We start from the raw sequence: 18,182 nt of genomic DNA on the forward strand, positions 1-18,182 counted from the left end.
CCCAATGGTGTTTTGTTACTCTACATACAAGGGCGTTCAAATATGCTAGAGTTCTGCTTTTGGGCCCTGTGCTTTACTTATATGGAGATCAATATGTTCACATTAAGACACTGCGCAGGGTTCTCCTCTCAGATTTGTTCGGGGGGGGGGGTAATCCAAAATTTGTTACTAAACTGTGCCAATACTATAGCTATCTAATGCATGAATTATGCTCCTGTAAAGAAGGATTGAAGACACTATGGTTTTTATAAATGTTTGTAACCTTTGAATAAAATTTAATTAACAGATTTTGACAAAAAAATATTTTTAAGCAAATCCCATAATATAGGATTGTGCAGATTACTAAACCAACTCTGGTACTAAAATATTTGGAGAAAATACATTTTTCAAGGGTGTATACATATTATGTTTGTATGTGCTGCACAGACCACATACAACCTTGAGGAAACAGCATAGGATGAGCAACAACAAGTAAGGATGTTCAAGTGCAGCAAGCCTGCCTGGAAGAGGAGCAAGCAGAGCTAGTGGCATGACTGCTGGGACAGAAGATTCCTCAGGAGCTTACAGTGTAATATGGATCAAGCTAAAGAGGCATTTTCTAAAGAGCAAGTCTCTCTGGTCCCCACTGTAGAAATTTGCTCACTTCGTTCTCGAGCCCTCTACTATGGGGCTTGCCATGCTCTCTGAACTTGTGCTATATTTAAGTACTGGCTTCCAGCCTATTGGACAATAGTCTTACCTTGGCTTTCATTTCAGATCCATGTCAAGATTTGGAACAAACGGAATGTTTTTCCCCCCGAAGACTACATTTCCCACAAGACCTCAATTTGATGCATAGCTCAAAACTAACCTTTCAGCTTCCTGGAAAACTTTCAGGACTTAGGGCCTGAAAACGATCTTGGCGGAAGGGTTACTCCATCACAATGGTGACGGATATCACGTCCGCTGAACTATAAATCTCATAGGATATAATGAGATTTATTTTTCGGCGGATGAGATATAAAAGTTACCATTGTGATGGAGTAACCAGTCCGCCGAGATCGTAACCAGGCCCTTGATTTCTATTCCAGATTTACGCTGTTTTTGCAGTAACATGTTTGCTTTTCTAGAAAAAACTTTGCAACCCCTATATTGCCTGATCACTGCTTCGATACCGCCTGTGCAGTCTAAGAAGATGGAGGATTCAGTAAACCCGTGGCTGGCAGGTGCTCGTCTCGGTTTCTGATGATTGATATGCACTGGATCTTGTCTCTCTCATGCTCAGCATTTTTATACCACTGGAGGTCAACCTGCTTTTCTTTGCTCCTATCTGTTTTTTTCTTACGTTTCTTTGATACCTCCTCTTGCTTGGGCAGCCTGCATAGTAAATTATAGCTTTCTGAAGCTGACCCTCAAAAATATGGCTTGTTCTCCTTAGGGGCCTCTGTCAGTAGTGAATCCTTATTCCTTGAAAAGGGCAGTCTTGCAGAGCTTCTTTGTTTACTCAAACAGCATTATTTTTGGAGTGTGTCCTTGTTTCCAGAGCTTGTACTGTTTCACTGCTTCTTAAGTCCTTGCCTTTCTTTCTCAGCTTCCTTGTTCCCAGTGCATTTCCTTCCTAACCCTGCTGCCTCAGTTCCAGTTTTATGTTGGATTAGTTTGCTTGCATTACGCCAAAAGTTCCCTTTCCTATTGAGCACTATTGCTCTGTAGCTTTTTGTCTAGTGTGGCTTTGTATTCAGTTACCATCCCTTACTGTTACCACCTTGCATGTTCCTGTTTAGACAAGATTTGCAGGCACAGCTGGCAACCTAGGTTTCCCAATCACTGTGAGTACTGGTTTTACGTTTCCTTTCATAACATCAGCAAAGTTTTCAGCACCACAGACCAAGCATTTGAATGTATATCCCACATGTGTTTATCATGTAGGCAGTATGTGTAATAGCAATTGTAGATAATGAACTTATTTCCAGTAAGTCTTGTTGTGAGCTCCTGAGTGCGTTACGCTGCATCTACTTTCGTTATTTGTATGTCTTGAATGCACGGAGTGTTACTTATGGTGAATGCTTAATTGCATCCTCAGTGCTTGCTCTTAATGACGTTTTACTTTCTTTGTTTCCTTGCATGGAGCTTCTCCATTGAATGCCTATTCTCTTCTAACTCCCTGTGTGATCTTGGGGTCTCTGCTACTAATATTACAATCCTTTTGTCTCCCTTGTCACAAGTCCCCGACAAACAATTGCCAGATTCCTGCCGCTGAAAGTGAACAGGAATGAAAGAAATGGTTCAGAATCCGCAGCACAAAGAACTGAGTTCACCACAGAGGTGAAGTTTAAAATGGCAATTTTCTTGAGTAAATGCCCACATGAGAAAAAGGTGTCAAAAATTAAGGAGAACGAGGTGTTTGATAGGAATGTTGAAGAAAAGAAACCAAAAAGGTCGAGGTGACACAGGTTCCAGTAGTGACAAAACTTCCGGGTGAGAAATTAGAGATTGGACAAAAAAAGCTGACTGACTTCACAAAGGATGAATCTAACTCAGAAATGCTGGTGCCTAACCTCTATTTTCTCCCCTTTTCTTCACCTGGTATTTTTCCTTGCAATTACTTCAAACCAACACCTTTACATACCATCACTTTGAATACGGATTACAAGGCAAGTATAATTTAGTAATAGGGTATAGGAAAATCATTTATATTAGCATACTTCTTTCATTTCGCATTGATTGAAAGTATTTCTGAAAATTATGTAAATAAATATCATTATTTTTAAGACTAAAAACATTTAGTTAGGGTTATGAACAAAAAATAAATATATTTAATAAAATATAAGATCACTGTTAAAGTAAGGTGTATCAATAGTTTGCTGTAAAATATTTTGTTTAATTATGGTTTGAGTAAGAAGAATATGAACACAATTTAAGTTAACTTTATTTGAAAATAAAATACTTACATTTAGTTCATAACAGTGTTAAACTTAGGGCCCCATTACGACGGAAAACGGGTCCTACCGCCAGAGGTGCGGCAGTCCTACGAGGCCAATTAGGATGCCCCCGCCACACTGGCGGGCGCATACTGGCCTTTTACATTGCGGCGGGCGGTGCTGTAAACAGCACCTGCCGCTACGTAAAATAGGTATGTTGTGCATTGCCATGCACAATGTGACAGGCACTGCGCCGTGCCTGCCACCTTGTGTATGGCAATGTAGGGGGGTACCATAGGTACTCCCCAAATGCAGGCCCCCACCCCCCACAGCCCCGGGGGCCTGTAACAGGCCCCCAAAGCAATTTTCCGCCATGGAAAGGCCTTTAAAAATGCTCATCATAATATGGATGGGGGTGCCTGCTTGGCACCGCCACCATATTGTGCCCCAGATCCGCACGGCAGGCAATCGTAACGATTGCCTGTCGGCGGAAAATCAGCATACTGTCTTTCTGTCACGGTACCCCCCTGCCATACTAATATGGCAGGGGGTAAATCAGGTACGGATAGCGGACGGATTTCCCCCATTGTCATAATAGGCCCCCATGTGTTAGGATTCCAATAAAGTTATTTTTTAAATGTATTTAAATAGATGAAAAAGTAGTATTTGGATTAGAAATACATTCATTTGGCACGATGGAGTGAAGGTGGGGAAGTAAAGGCACAAAACTAAAGATACAAACCAAAACAGCCAGTTACAAATCATAATCCTTCTAACCAGTTGTCCAGTGTAGGGCAACAAAACAAAATATCTTGCAACAGTGCTTGTGTGACGTGGCTAGGGATTTTTTTTTAAATGTGTTCAATCTTTGGTACATCTTGCAGATTATGGTAAAATCTTGCGGATAAATTACATAATTGGAAGGAGCAAGACGTTTCATCCCAGTTTAGATTCGCATCAGTTTATATATATATCTTTATGCAGCCTGATGAGTGGGAATAACATATTTAACAGTGAAACAAAGTATCTTCGACATTCGAAGCCGCACTGTATTTTGTGTTTCCAATCATAGAGCAAGTGTTCCAGGTAACACAAGGACAGATTTATTTTAAGGTATATTTGCATTACTTAATAGTTTAAAGATATCTGATGGTTACGCGCATAGTCTCTGTAACAGGGAAAAATTTGAAATGCAATGACAGAAGTAAAAAATAAAAAAAGATCACTGCATATCCAATAATTACTCCATGTCACTCAGCAACACATGTTCTACATGTTATATAAACATTTAATACCTTAGGTATATTAGATGGGGGAAAAAAATCTTTGTTACAACATAGGGCATGCTTTCAAAGAAGATAACGAATGACAATTTCTAGAGCGCAATGGTTATAATAAAAAGGTGCCCTGGCACTGGCATAGCCTGAAATGCTCATCAGGCTGGCTCAGTTGGAACAAATAGCCAAGTATAAAACATTTTCTGGGAAAAATGTAAGTTTTCTGAGAACGGACATCGAAATGGATGGCGTTCTAGCATTTGACAAACAAAAAATAACGTTCTGGTAAGAAAGTTTGAGTTTTGTTTGAAGGGCAAGAAGAGCAGCTGATGACTGCACATTTAGGACCAAATCGCTGCTGCAGAAAAGATGTGCTAATGGCATAGTCTGCTATATGGCACACAAAGAGATTCTTGAAAACAACGTACTTTACTATGGGAAGCCAGTGGAGATTCCTATGGTCACTTGAGGTGGCTAAAATAAGGAAGGCAGCTGCATTCTGGAGGAGTAGGAGGAAAGATATAAGATATGGAGGCAAAAGAGGGGATATCCAGAAAATCCACGAGACAGGGAATTCCAGTAGTGAAGACTGGAAGAGATAACCAGTAGTACCACAGCTTAGTCCAGACACATAAAGAATCAAAATAATCCTTCTAGAAGAATCAAAGTGGAAAAGTAACTAGAAGTAAGTTAATTTGAGGGTGCAGTGAGTGAGTGCTAGCAAAAAGGAACCTCATACTGCACACAGTATTGACTGTGGGATGCGACAAGATCCCATTTTAGGCAGCCATCACTCAATGGACCAGGTTGTAGATGTAACACCAACTACCAGTACACCAATTGTGTCTATGTTGAGCTTGAGCGAGTTGCTCTTTAGCCACGTGGTGAAGGTTGATAAGTCTTGAAGACAGGACAAAGCCAACACTTGATTAGCACGTAGTTAAATAATCTTCAGCATAAGAAAGGTAATCAGGATAGAGCAGCAAAGAGAATTTGAGGAGTCCCCTCACAATGTTGACGACCATCATGGTTGCATTGCTGGAATTTAAAATGTACACTTCGTATCGAGATGCTTAACTGATCTGATTAATTTTTTTTTAATTACTTTTTAGTGTGTCTTTAGAATTGCTCGGTTTCATAAACCATAGATGTTCTAGTTTCTTGAATGCATGGGTAGCAGCAAACAACTTGGCAAGAAACCATGTAGCTAACAGACAAGAATGATGTGGAATTCAATATTCAAGAGATTCAATGTATTCAAGTTATCAAATATCAAGGAGTTAAACATCAATTATGGAATACTGATTATTTCTTTTTCTTGGTAAACATACATTAAAAATAACTATTTAAGGTCCCTCCAAGGTAATAGTGTGCTCTCCCTACAGCAACATTTTCTCTTTATTTTTTTGAGATTTCGTAAAAAGGCACTTTTTGTTCCAGGATGGAATTTCTTAAGACAGAGGCTGTGCCACACTGCCATTACTACTATGACCGAAACCATGTTCATAGTTATAAGATAGACGTAATAGAAGGAATATGCTACTTACCAGTATGCATCTGTTCTTGGCATGTAGAGCTGCAGAGTCACACACTGAGGATAAGATCGCCATCTGGTGTTGGGCTCGGATGATTGCAGGTTGTTGTTGTCTTCGGAAGAAGCCTTTGGTCACGAGGTTGGTGACTCCTCCCCTGGACAACAGTGCGCATGGGCATCCACTCCATCGGCAGATTGTTTTTCGCCATGATGGGAAAAGATGGAGTATATAGAAAAGAAAGAAAGGATGTCCATGTGTAATGTCTAAGTAAGACGGATGCTGGAACAGATACAGGTCCCGGGGAGGCGGGCGGGCGTGTGTGACTCTGCAGCTCTACATGCCAAGAACAGATGCATACTGGTAAGTAGCATATTCCGTTCGAGGCATATGAGCTGCAGATCACACACTGAGGATAGATTATACAGCAGTGCTCCCCTTAGCGGTGGTCGCCTGTATCCGTTGCAGCAGCTTGAAATAAAGTTTTTAGGACAGCCTGGCCCACGGAGGCCTGTTGTTTGGCCTGCACGTCAACACAATAGTGTTTAGTGAAGGTATGCGTGGTAGACCATGTGGCTGCCTTGCAAATGTCTTCTAAGGGAATATTTCCTAAGAAGGCCATAGAAGCCCCTATTTTACGCGTGGAGTGCGCCCTAGGGGGAACTGTAAGTGTACGTTTAGCCTTGAGGTAGCATATTTGGATGCATTTAACTATCCACCGGGCTATTCCTGATTTGGAGATCGGGTTGCCTTTGTGTGGTGGCGCGAAAGCAACAAAGAGTTGTTTTGTCTTTTGAAAAGGTTTTGTCCTGTCGATGTAATAAAGCAAGGCTCTTTTGACATCTAAGGTATGTAGGGCCCTTTCAGCTACCGAGTCTGGATTTGGAAAAAAGACCGGTAGTTCTACTGATTGGTTAAGGTGGAAAGGGGAAATCACTTTTGGAAGAAATTTAGGGTTTGTCCTAAGAACCACTTTGTTACGGTGTAGTTGTAAGAAAGGTTCCTCAAGTGTAAGGGCTTGTATTTCACTTACTCTGCGCAGGGAAGTGATTGCGATAAGGAAAGCTACCTTCCATGTTAGGAATTGCAATTCACATTTGTGCATAGGTTCAAATGGGGGGCCCATGAGTCTTGTTAGAACCACATTGAGATTCCACACTGGTGCAGGTGGCAATCTTGGGGGAAGAATTCTTTTGAGACCTTCCATAAAGGCTTTGATGGCTGGTACCTTAAAAAGGGACAGGTGTTGTCTATTTTGCAAGTAGGCTGCCAAGGCTGCTAGGTGTAAACGTATAGAGGAATACGCTAGATTGCATCTTTGCAAGTGTAGTAGGTAGCAAATGATGTTTTGGATGGAAGCATCCAATGGATGTATGTCATTATTAGCGCAGTAGAAGGCAAATCGTTTCCATTTAGCGGCATAACACGCTCTAGTAGTAGGGCGTCTGGCTTCTTTTATGATATTCATACAGTCTGGAGGGAGATTGAGGTAACCGAACTCTAGGACCTCAGGAGCCAGATCGCTAGATTCAGTGTTTGAGGATCTGGGTGTCTGATTTCTCCATGGTTCTGGGTTAACAGATCTGGGGAGAGGCGTAGCTTTTGATGTGGAACTAAAGATAGTTCCAGAAGTGTGGTGAACCACGGTTGACGTGCCCAAGTGGGAGCCACTAGTATTAGTGTTAGTGACTGTTGTTTCAGTTTGCGTACCACAAATGGAACTAGTGGGAGAGGCGGAAAGGCGTACGCAAATCTGCCTGACCAGTTCATCCATAGGGCATTGCCCTTCGACTGTGGGTGTGGAAACCTGGCGGCGAAGGTTGGGCATTTTGTGTTTTCGGGAGTGGCGAACAGGTCTATGTCTGGTTGTCCCCACTTTTGGAAGAAGGGGAGTAGAACCTTGGGGTGTAGTTCCCATTCGTGGATCTGTTGTGTGTGGCGACTTAGGAGGTCGGCCACTTGATTGTGGATCCCTGGGAGATGTTCTGCTAACAGGTAGATGTTTTGGGGAATTGCCCATCTCCAGATTTGCTGTGCCAGTTGGGACAGTTGGAGAGAGTGTGTCCCTCCCTGTTTCTGTATATAATACATTGTCGTCATGTTGTCTGTGCGTATGAGGACAGTTTTGTTCTTCAGGTGAATTTGAAAGGATTTTAGTGCTAGGAACACTGCTAAGAGTTCCAGGTGGTTGATGTGGAGCAGTTTTTGTTGACTGGTCCATCTGCCCTGAGTGGTATGGTGAAGGAGGTGGGCTCCCCACCCCGTGAGAGATGCGTCTGTAGTTAGCACAACTTGTGGAAGAGGCTCTAAGAACGGTCTCCCTTTGGACAGGTTGATGGTGTTCCACCATTTCAGTGAGCGAAGTGAGCGGCTGTCCACCAACACCAGATCGGTAAGTTGTCCGTGAGCTTGGTTCCACTGTTGTGCTAAGCATTCCTGTAAGGGACGCATTTGAAGTCGTGCGTGTGGGACTATGGAGATGCATGACGCCATCATGCCTAGGAGCTGCATGAACACTCTTGCTGGAAGAGATGGATGAGTTTGAAATTGAGAGATGAGATTTTGTATACTGGCTATCCTGGCAGTGCTGGGATAGGCAATGGCTTTGGATGTATCTATGGTTGCTCCTAGATACTGATGTAAGTGGGAAGGTTGTAGGTGGGATTTGGGGTAGTTGATAGTGAATCCCAAATCGTGGAGAGTTTGAATCGTGCGATGAGTGTGGAGAACGCATTTTTGGTATGTATTGGCTTTTATGAGCCAATCGTCCAGATAGGGGAAGACATGGATCTGTTGTCTTCTGAGATGCGCTGCCACGACTGCTAGGCACTTGGTGAACACTCTGGGTGCCGTGGTTACTCCGAATGGGAGAACTGTAAATTGATAGTGTTGCCCATCTACCACAAATCGTAGATATTTTCTGTGAGCGGGATGCATAGGGATGTGAAAGTATGCGTCCTTGAGGTCCAATGTGGCGAGGAAGTCTCCCTGTTGTAAAAGTGGGAGGACTTGTTGGAGAGTGGTCATGTGAAAATGATCCGAATGTATATACTGGTTTAGCAGTCTGAGATCCAGTATGGGCCTTAGTGTTTTGTCCTTTTTGGGAATGAGGAAGTATAGAGAATATACCCCTTTTCCCTGCTGTTGAAGGGGGACTGGTTCTATCGCATGTTTTTGTAACAGGGATTGAACTTCTTGTTTGAGGAGAGAGAGATGATGCGAGGACATTGGACGTTGTTTGGGTGGTATGTTTGGGGGGGATTGTATGAGTTCGAGGCAGTAGCCAGACTGGATAATTTGTCTTACCCACCTGTCTGTGGTGATGGATGTCCAGACAGGTAGGAATTGTTGGAGTCGCCCCCCGACCGGAGTGGAATGGTCTGGGGGGAGTGGTGGCAAGTCACTGTTTGGTGGCTGGTGAGGTGCGGGTGTTGTTGTTGTTGCCCCGCCCTCGACCTTTGTTATTGTTTCCCCTATAACCTCCCCGGAAATAACCTCTGTTAGGGGATGTTTGTCCAGAATTTTTAAAGGTGGACGTGGTCTCAGTTGATGTGTTTTTGGAGCCTCCTCTATAAAAGGAGCGACGAAAGGAACCCCGGTTTTGAGGAGACTGCAGTGCTCCCATAGACTTGGCAGTTTCATTATCCTTTTTCATTTTTTCTAATGCAGTATCCACTGCAGGGCCAAATAGCTGCTCTTGGTTGAAAGGTTGAGCTAGAATTGCGGTTTGAACCTCCGGTTTAAAACCGGAAATACGGAGCCAGGCATGTCGTCTGAGTAAGACGCTAGTATTGACCGCTCTAGAAGCAGTGTCTGCTGCATCTAAGGCGCATTTAATGGAGGCATTAGATATTAATTTGCCTTCTTGGATGAGGTCAGAGGCCTGGGACTTAAAGGGTTCAGGCAGATGTTGCATAAGGTCCTCAAGTTGGTCATAATGCGCTCTATCATACCTGGCTAACAGGGCCTGGGTATTCGCAATACGCCAATGGTTAGCCGCCTGCGCGGCGACCCGTTTGCCTGAGGCTTCTAAAAGCTTAGACTCTTTGTCTGGGGGAGGCGTTTCTCCAGTTGTCTGTGAGTTAGCGCGCTTCCTGGCATTTGATACGACTAAGGAGTCTAAAGGGAGCTGGGCCTTAATGTATGCAGGGTCTTGCGGGGCTGGTCGGTACTTTTTTTCGATGCGTGGGTTGAGAACCCTAGCTCGAACAGGGTCCTTAAAGACTTCAGTAGCATGCTTTATAACCCCTTTGATCATGGGCAGTATGTGCACAGTCTTTTGTGACTGCTCAAAGGTATCAAGGAGAAAGTCCTCTTCAAGGGCGTCTGTGTGCATTGTGACGCCGTGGAATGTTGCTGCCCTATTTATAAGTTGGCCGAACCCTAGGTGGTCATCAGGAGGGGAGGGCTTGGAGGGGTAGGTAGTGGGGTCAGGCATGTCAGGTATAGGATAAGACCAGTCATCCATGGGTGCTGGGTCTGGGAACGTAAAAGGGTCGTTTGGATCAACAGGATCATTAAATAAATCAGGGTCCGCCCCTCCCCCTAAGTCATCATTATCATCCTGTGGAGGAGGTGAATGATAGGGAGATGGTAAAGGTAAAGGTAAAGGAGAATCAGGAGGAGGAGGGGGGGACGGGTTAGGAGGTAAAACAGGAGAGGAAGGACGAAGTGGTGAGGTAGCACAGTCCTTTTTCCGTATGGGAGCTGGGGGAGGTGTAGTGTCCAGCTTCCGCTTTTTATATGGGATGGCAGTCACATGTCCCGTGTTAGGGTTGATGTAGATCCGCTTTTGAGAAGGATCTGGTCGAAAAAGTTCATCTGGCTCCGAAGGTGGTGTCTGCGATGTCCGCTTCGGGTCTTTATGAGCTTTTTTCGGCGGGGACGCAGTTTTCGGCGCCGATGATTTTTTCGGGTCCGATGGATTTTTCGGAGCCGACTGAGTTTTCGGTGCCGACTGAGTTTTCGGTGCCGACTGAGTTTTCGGTGCCGACTGAGGTTTCGGTGCCGACTGAGGTTTCGGTGCCGACTGAGGTTTCGGTGCCGACTGAGGTTTCGGTGCCGACTGAGGTTTCGGTGCCGACTGAGGTTTCGGTGCCGATGGACTTTCAGGCATCGATGTTGAAGAACGTCTCGGTGCCGGTGGAGACTTCGGTGCCGAGGAACGTTTCTGTGCCGAAGGAGATTTCGGTCTTGGAGCCTGTTTCGGTGCCGACAGTGGGATTTTGGGTGCCGAGGGTGTTAAAGGCACAATCAGGTGAGGTTTGCTCGAGCCCGAGCCACCCACAGGCTTAGATGTCTTCGGAGCCGGGCCCGAGGGCGGGGCTTCTGAAGAGGATTTCCGGTCGCGACTGGGCCCAGCTGGCGGAGTCTTGACCAATGCTTTTTTGGATGGGGCAGGGGCAGGGGGGGTGGTACTCACACGCTGCCCTGGAGTGATGAGGTCATCGGAATCGTCGGCCTCGGACACGATCTCGAGATCTTCGGTGTCGTCTTCGGGAACATCTTGAGCAAAGATGTCCTCCGGTTCTGGTGCTGGTTTGGCCATAATATGGCGTCGAGCTCTTCGGTCCCGGAGGGTCTTCTTCGAACGGAAAGCGGAACAAGCTGGACAGGTGGACTCGTTGTGTTCCGGCGACAGGCAGAGGTTACAAACCTCGTGGTGGTCACTGTGGGGGAACTTCGCTCCACACTGGGGGCATTTTTTGAAGGGTGTCCTGTCCATCAGCCGCTTGCGGAACCGGTCCGAGTTGAGTTCGACGTCGATGGAATGAAGATTAAGTATTTAAAATGATTGCTAGAAGTTTTCTGCTGGAGCGGAAAAAAGTTCATCCGAACCCAATGGCGGAAAAAAACAATCTGCCGATGGAGTGGATGCCCATGCGCGCTGTTGTCCAGGGGAGGAGTCACCAACCTCGTGACCAAAGGCTTCTTCCGAAGACAACAACAACCTGCAATCATCCGAGCCCAACACCAGATGGCGATCTTATCCTCAGTGTGTGATCTGCAGCTCATATGCCTCGAACAATTGTGTTAGGCATCTTAGATCATAAAAACATAGTAGATAACTGGTGTCCAACATAGGTAAAGGAGAACAGGATCTATGACAGATTTTAAGGATAACTAGTGACCATATAAAGGAGTCATATTTTGAATAGAAGCCATATGCACATTTTCTAAAGTGGATAAACTGATAATCTTTGATGAAAGCAGCAATACTGGACTAATGCTTAACATGCCACGTTGAGCCTTGAATCGCCCTATTATCACCCTAAAACTTGATGGGTTATTCCTGGAATAGAAAAACTTAAAGTCAATTGGATAGTGTGTCATATCCCCCTGGACATTCGTTTTCTTGAAGTTATAAAAAGGTTATCTGAGGTGTACCGAAGAGGCAATTTTTCTTGAACAGATAAAAATGAATTCTATAAAAGCACTTTCTAATGTATTTTTATTGGGACATTGTGCATCAGAATTTCGAGTCAGAAATCGTTTATGGGAAACTGTGAATGCATTTTATAGAATGTAAAATAAATCCATAGCTCTTCAATTCTCATTGGGCTTGTCCTAACTGAATCTGCTTTCAGGATAGTATCAGACAGTGTGGAGTTAGTATGAAGACAATTCAAATATCTACAATATGGTTTATTCTCAAAAAAGAGTATTGTAACACTTGAAGTGTGGTCTAAGGGATGATAGTGCAGTCAAGTACATAGCAATGTAGGGAAGTTATCTTGAGTAGTACAAATCAATGTCCCCAAAAAATCAAAATAATAGTTATTCTCAGGTCACAGATGATATCTCAACTGAAATTCCAACTCTAGGTCTGTATGCCACCTCTGCAGATTGAAGAGTCTGAAATGTACCTGGAAAATGTGTCAAACATGTAGAGAAATGTAATCTGCAAGGGGGAAATCATTTGTTTCCAAACTCTGAAACAATTATAGGTGTACTTTGTTAAGACTGGGCATGTTGCAGAGACAGTAACTTTTTGTGAGCATTGATAACAGTGTATAAGGTGGTTCAACATAGTCGTTTGTGCCACTGCTGAGATACATTTGAAGGCAATTAACTAAGAAGAAATATGAGGTATTCTGATAAATGCCCAACGCTTATAAAATGTACAATTGGTGGCAGGCTACTTCAGGTGGTTTGATCCAACTAGGGTAAAGTAAAGCGACTAATGAATTCCGTTGTTTAAATAAAATGACTAAATACTGAATAACATCATTACTACAGGTAATCAATCTATTTCCCCTGCAGCATACAGTGGCCATTCCACCTGGACCACACGATCAACAGGTTATGGAACCCTATTATTCTGTAAAATAAGTATCAAGTTGGTCTAGGTCTTACATCAGGTACCACACATCCTAGAATTTCTGAAGCTGGACTCTCACTGTTTAAAACTGCATACATAATGACAATCCTCACAAATATCTCCTGGTAATGCATCTTAAACACCGCTGAACAAGTCTGAGCCTTACTGCAAATTCAAACAACACTATATGCAGCCAAACTGTGGTATTTTATTTTTAATACTTACCCAAACTTGTAGGCTTGAGGAGGACATCTAGCACATCATAAAATGGGAGGCTTTTCATCTGCACATCTGGATGTACAGGAGGGATTGGGGTCAGCTGCAAATCAAAATGAGATTTTGTATCCTGAAGAAGCATTGACCCAACGGGTGAGGACGAGGACTGATGTGTGGAAGTGGAAGGATGCAAATGAATGTTAGTTAAGTCTGTTGCTAGTGACGACTTCATGTCCAAGTTGAATACAGATGATTTGATGTCTGGCAAATTTGCAAGATTTTCTAGTGTCCTTGGGTAGCGGCGGCGATAGAGTTCCTTAATTTTAATCTGCACAGCAGGACTGCAGCCACTTTTCAAAAGATGTAATGCCCTCACCAACAGTTCATGCTTCCGTCCACTTTTGTTACGTCCAGCATATCCAAGCAAAACTTGCAGCTCTGAAACCCGAAAACTTGAGACCATATTCTAAACAGGGAACAAAATTAGAGAGAACATAGTTCAGTTAATTTAGTAAATTTACCAAGGGTCTAGTTAAGCATTATTATAGTATTTTATATTTTTATTAAAAAATAGGAAGAAATCAGGTCTCGCCCTCCATATGTGATTGCAAAAGGTGTCTATTTAATGTGACTATAACTGCACAGCCAAGGTAGGGTTAGGAAATACTTGAGTCCAGTAAGCACAGTACAACTAAAATATTGTACTGCATAATAAAAAATTTGAAAAAACAACTAAAATAGAAAGCAATATTACTTCAGCGGGGTAAGACTTGGGAACACGGAGTGAAAAGGGAAATCCTTCCATTTTGACAGAAGTTAAGTACACACTACCTATATCACCAATAATAACAGTGTTTAGTGGCAGCTGGAATTCAGCATGTCCCCTCAACAAAAATACAAAAGGCGTTGAAAAATAGCATGTTGAGTTTATCAATCACAAATGTGCAGATGTGGAACAAAACAAATGTTGTTAAACTAGTAACTGTACTATTCATAGTCTAGGTATCATTTGATTTTCTGGACCAAAATGTGTCCAATTAGCAGTCTAATTATAAACAATTAATTCGGGGGAGGAGAGGAAAAGTAAATCAGATTCCAAGATGCTTATCTTTTTGGAAGAAAAGCAAAAAGAACAATTAATTGACAGAATGCTTCACAATGCAAACATTCACCCCAGTCACAAAGATGTGGGTATAATTCATGGTATTTTTGCTAAACACGCCACAGTTTGGACCAAGCCATATGCAAATCAGTCTTGACCCTGATCTTCATGGGAAAAGACCAGCACTAACTGCCAAGCCAGGACCTCCCTAGACCGGAAAAAAGCATACTAACAAAGGTTTCGCGTATCACCCCTCATCAGCAAGGCAACCTGGAATCCAGTGCCGCAGTGAGCACAGGATCCATGAATGGGCATATCCTTCCTACTTAGGGTGACAAAAGCGAAAAGAATGACGGAATGTTGAACAATGCAAACATTCACCTCCAGTCAAAGATCTGGGTATAATCCAACGTTTTGTTTGCTAACCAGGCCATCCCAGTTTGGAGCCAGCCATATGCAAATCAGTCTTGACCCTGATCCTCAAATGAACAGACCAGTCCGAGCTGCCAAGCCAGGTCCTTCCTGGACCAGGAACAAGCATACTAGGACCGATTTCGGGGTATCACCCCTCATCAGCAAGGCTAGCTTGAATCCAGTGGCGCCGTGAGTACCGGACACACATCTAGGAATACCCTTCCCAATTAGGGCGACAAAATCAAAAAAAACAAATGATGGGTGGAATGCTGAACAATGAAAACATTCAACCCCAGTCACAAAAATCTGGATTCAATCCATCGTGTTTTTTGCTAACCACGCCATCCCAGTGGCATATGTCACCCCACGTGGGACAGGTATGCCCAGACGTGGGTCTCCTGCTCTCCATGCCACTAGAGTCAAGCTAGCCTGGCTGATGAGGGGTTAAACCCCAAAACTGGTCCCAAGATGCTTGTTTTCGGTCCAAAGAGGACCTGGCCTGGCAGTTCGGGCTGGGCTGTTCCCATGGGGAGCAGGATGAAGACTGATTTGCATATGGCTGGGTTTAAACTGAAATGGGGAGCAAAAAAAACTATGGATTTTGGGCCAGATCTCTGTACTTTGGTGAATGTATGGCCTTGTTCTGCATTCTGTCCATCAATTGTTCTTTTTGCATTTACCTTTTTGGAAGCTCTTTGATGACAGGCCCAGCACTGGGTAACCTGGCACGTTTTTAATGCCTGCTAGGGGAACACTCCTTTTGGGACAGGAAGTTTACCTGTATGGTGTACAGTTATGTCCGCTGCCCCACGCACCTCTACTGTGAATATGTGGTGTCGCCACTTTTGGATTCTGGGCCAGATTCCAGCTTATCTTGCGTGTGCGCAAAGGACTAGGCCAGCCTTTGACAAGAGACTGAGCCTGAACTGGCCCAGAACTTGTCTTAAAACTGGAGGGGCGCACCAAGTAAGCCCTTGACAGTGGCAAGTAAGCAGAGTGTCATGGGTTCATGCACTTAGTGCAAAGGTGTCAGATCTTTTAGCTGTATCACAAGAGTGAAAGCATAACCGTGCACTCATGTAAATTGACATTGCTAGTGCTGAACCCAGGTCCCGGCGCCGAGATTCCAAGCGCACAGTAGCACAAGCTTACAGATGCCATTTTGGGAGGTCTGGCCTGTTCCTGTGCACAAGGTAGAGGTGAGGTTACTTTCTCAGACGGTGGACGTGTATTGCTGGCATTCCTTAGACTAGAGGGAGAGAACCTATTCATTAAAGCGAAGAAAAAGCAGGAAGGCTCCCGCTTTGAATGCAATTAGATCCTTTTATACAGAGGGCTGCTGATTACACTTCATGGAGACTGTTCATTTGATGGATGGTAGAAGATAAGGGTGGGACTGCTGCTCCTATTTTCAGGATGTGAAGGGTCTTTAGAAAAGGGCCATATTTTTGTCTCTTCCTGATCAGTCTCAGGTGTGGCTACGATAGTCAGGTTCAGACTGCTGACACCTTTTTGTGCCTCTGTTGTGGTTACTCCAGCCTGGAGACAACCCTGCTGTGCATAGTCTGGAAGACAGCCAGAGAATACGTGTAAAGAGTACAGGTCCAAACTGATTCTGAAGGAGCAGGCTGAGAGTACACATCCCCTTCCTGATGTACCTGTATAAGAGTAGGAGCTGTTAATCCATCTGATCCAGTTCCATGATCTCTTTGACCAAGGAAGGATTTTGCCATAAAGTAGACAGAGGACTATTGTGCAACCAGAGCTGCAGTCTGTATGATGAGCAGATCTCCAGGTGTGAAGGGACATTACCAGCAATCTGATCTGGAGGAAGAACTGCTTTCCATGTCCTAGAACGCTGGGGTAATCCTGCCTGCATGAAAAGGGAAGTAGTAAGTTGACCCTCCAGGAGGAGCGGACTATTGCTATGGACAAGTGCAGCGGACCCTGGTCCTGTTGCCCTTCCGCCAGAGATTCAAGAAGTGCGTGTCTGGTGTGCTCCGAATTTGGAACCAGTCACTGAACATGAGCAGAGGATCTACAGCACTGCTGAAGTGGGCCTGAAAGAGTCCTATTATCATCCTACCCAGTGCAGTTGTGGCACCAGCTTGAGTGTGCCTGATCAGTCTCCACTGCTGAAGAACAGATTTGCATTGACCTTCAGCACTGGTTTGTGCACCCAAAGTGGCTGTTGTCAGAACACTGCGAACCAATGACACATGCTCCACAAAGCCCTAAATGGACTGGACATGGGGCTAGGCCCACACTTGCTATTGTATGCCGCACAGGCTACACCTCAACAGAGAAGCTGCTGCCTTAAGGCACTTTGTCCCTGTAAGCCAAAGCAGTGGTTGACTGCTAGTGGAGCTAACTCTCAGTGTGCCTGATTGGACATAGCCATTGCTGCCAAAAGCGCTTAGAAGGTGCCAAGTCGACTCTTTAAGACCTGCACCTGGAAGGAGGACCGCATCACTGCTTCACGCCTGGGAGGCCCCGTGACTATCAACAAAATTAATCAGTTTGGAGGAAATAGGCCTTGACAGCCACGGGGACCACCTGCTGCCTACACCATCAAGCCAAAAAGAGGGCTGTCATTTAAGACAACCTACGTTGCATCCAGGACACTGCTCTGCAGCCTACACCTGCCCACGTTGAGGAGAGCAGGAGCGTGACTCGACCATGACCAGCAAGCCTACAGTGAACACTAGCTGAGAGTTGGTGGTCGATGTGTGCCCTACTGCAGCCCAAAGAACAGTTAAGTGACTAAAAGTTAAATGTAGCCCTGAATAAACTAACAATTAAAGAGGGTAAGCACTGCACATACACTGTTTTAAATACCAGACCTGAAAGACCTAAGAATACGAGAGAGGCAGTAGTAGGATAAAGTGGGGGGTGGCAGCCTTACTATCTACAATAGCCTAGCATCCACATTTCGGATATTTGGGTTGATGTGCAGTCTGGACAATCGCCCTATTGTGCTGCTGGTTGCCTGATGAGTTAGGAGCCTGTTTTATGTTGCGGGTCTACACTACCCTCTCTGAGAAGTCTGGAACTGCTCACCACTGGTACCACTGAGAGCCAAGTGCTAAAGGGGTTTTTCTTGGCCAAGTTTGCAGAGCCATCATAGGACAGACCCCGGGACAGTAGAGGCAAACAACCCCAGCGCCCACAGTTGTGGCCCAGCAAAGCTCACCTTTCCTTAAGAGAGAGAGAATACATTTTATTGCCAGATTAGTTAAAACCATTGCAAAATAAGATCAAACAATCATATAGCCTCAGTGTAATGCCATCCTACAACCAATGGTTTGTATTATGTTAACATAGTAAGAAGATGCTCAGTGAATACTTTCTCCCTTCGAATGTACCATACTGCTTAGTCTTAAAGGAGATTAAAAGGCTGCGTTGGTCGAATGATCGATA

The 18,182-nt window shown here is 44.4% G+C and overlaps 1 protein-coding gene across 7 annotated transcripts in view; it reads right to left on the reverse strand.

Moving 5' to 3' along the window:
- Positions 1 to 18,182, reverse strand: part of PIAS2 (protein inhibitor of activated STAT 2) — a 451,007-nt gene that overhangs the window by 379,022 nt on the left and 53,803 nt on the right. For all 7 annotated transcript variants that reach the window (XM_085629369.1, XM_085629360.1, XM_085629352.1 and 4 more), the window contains exon 2: positions 13,256 to 13,712. In XM_085629369.1, the coding sequence (XP_085485495.1) occupies positions 13,256 to 13,712 (457 nt within the window). The remainder of the gene's footprint in view (positions 1 to 13,255; positions 13,713 to 18,182) is intronic.

Source organism: Triturus cristatus, chromosome 2_1 (assembly GCF_964204655.1).
Source record: "Triturus cristatus chromosome 2_1, aTriCri1.1, whole genome shotgun sequence".
NCBI classification, from domain to species: Eukaryota; Metazoa; Chordata; class Amphibia; order Caudata; family Salamandridae; genus Triturus; species Triturus cristatus.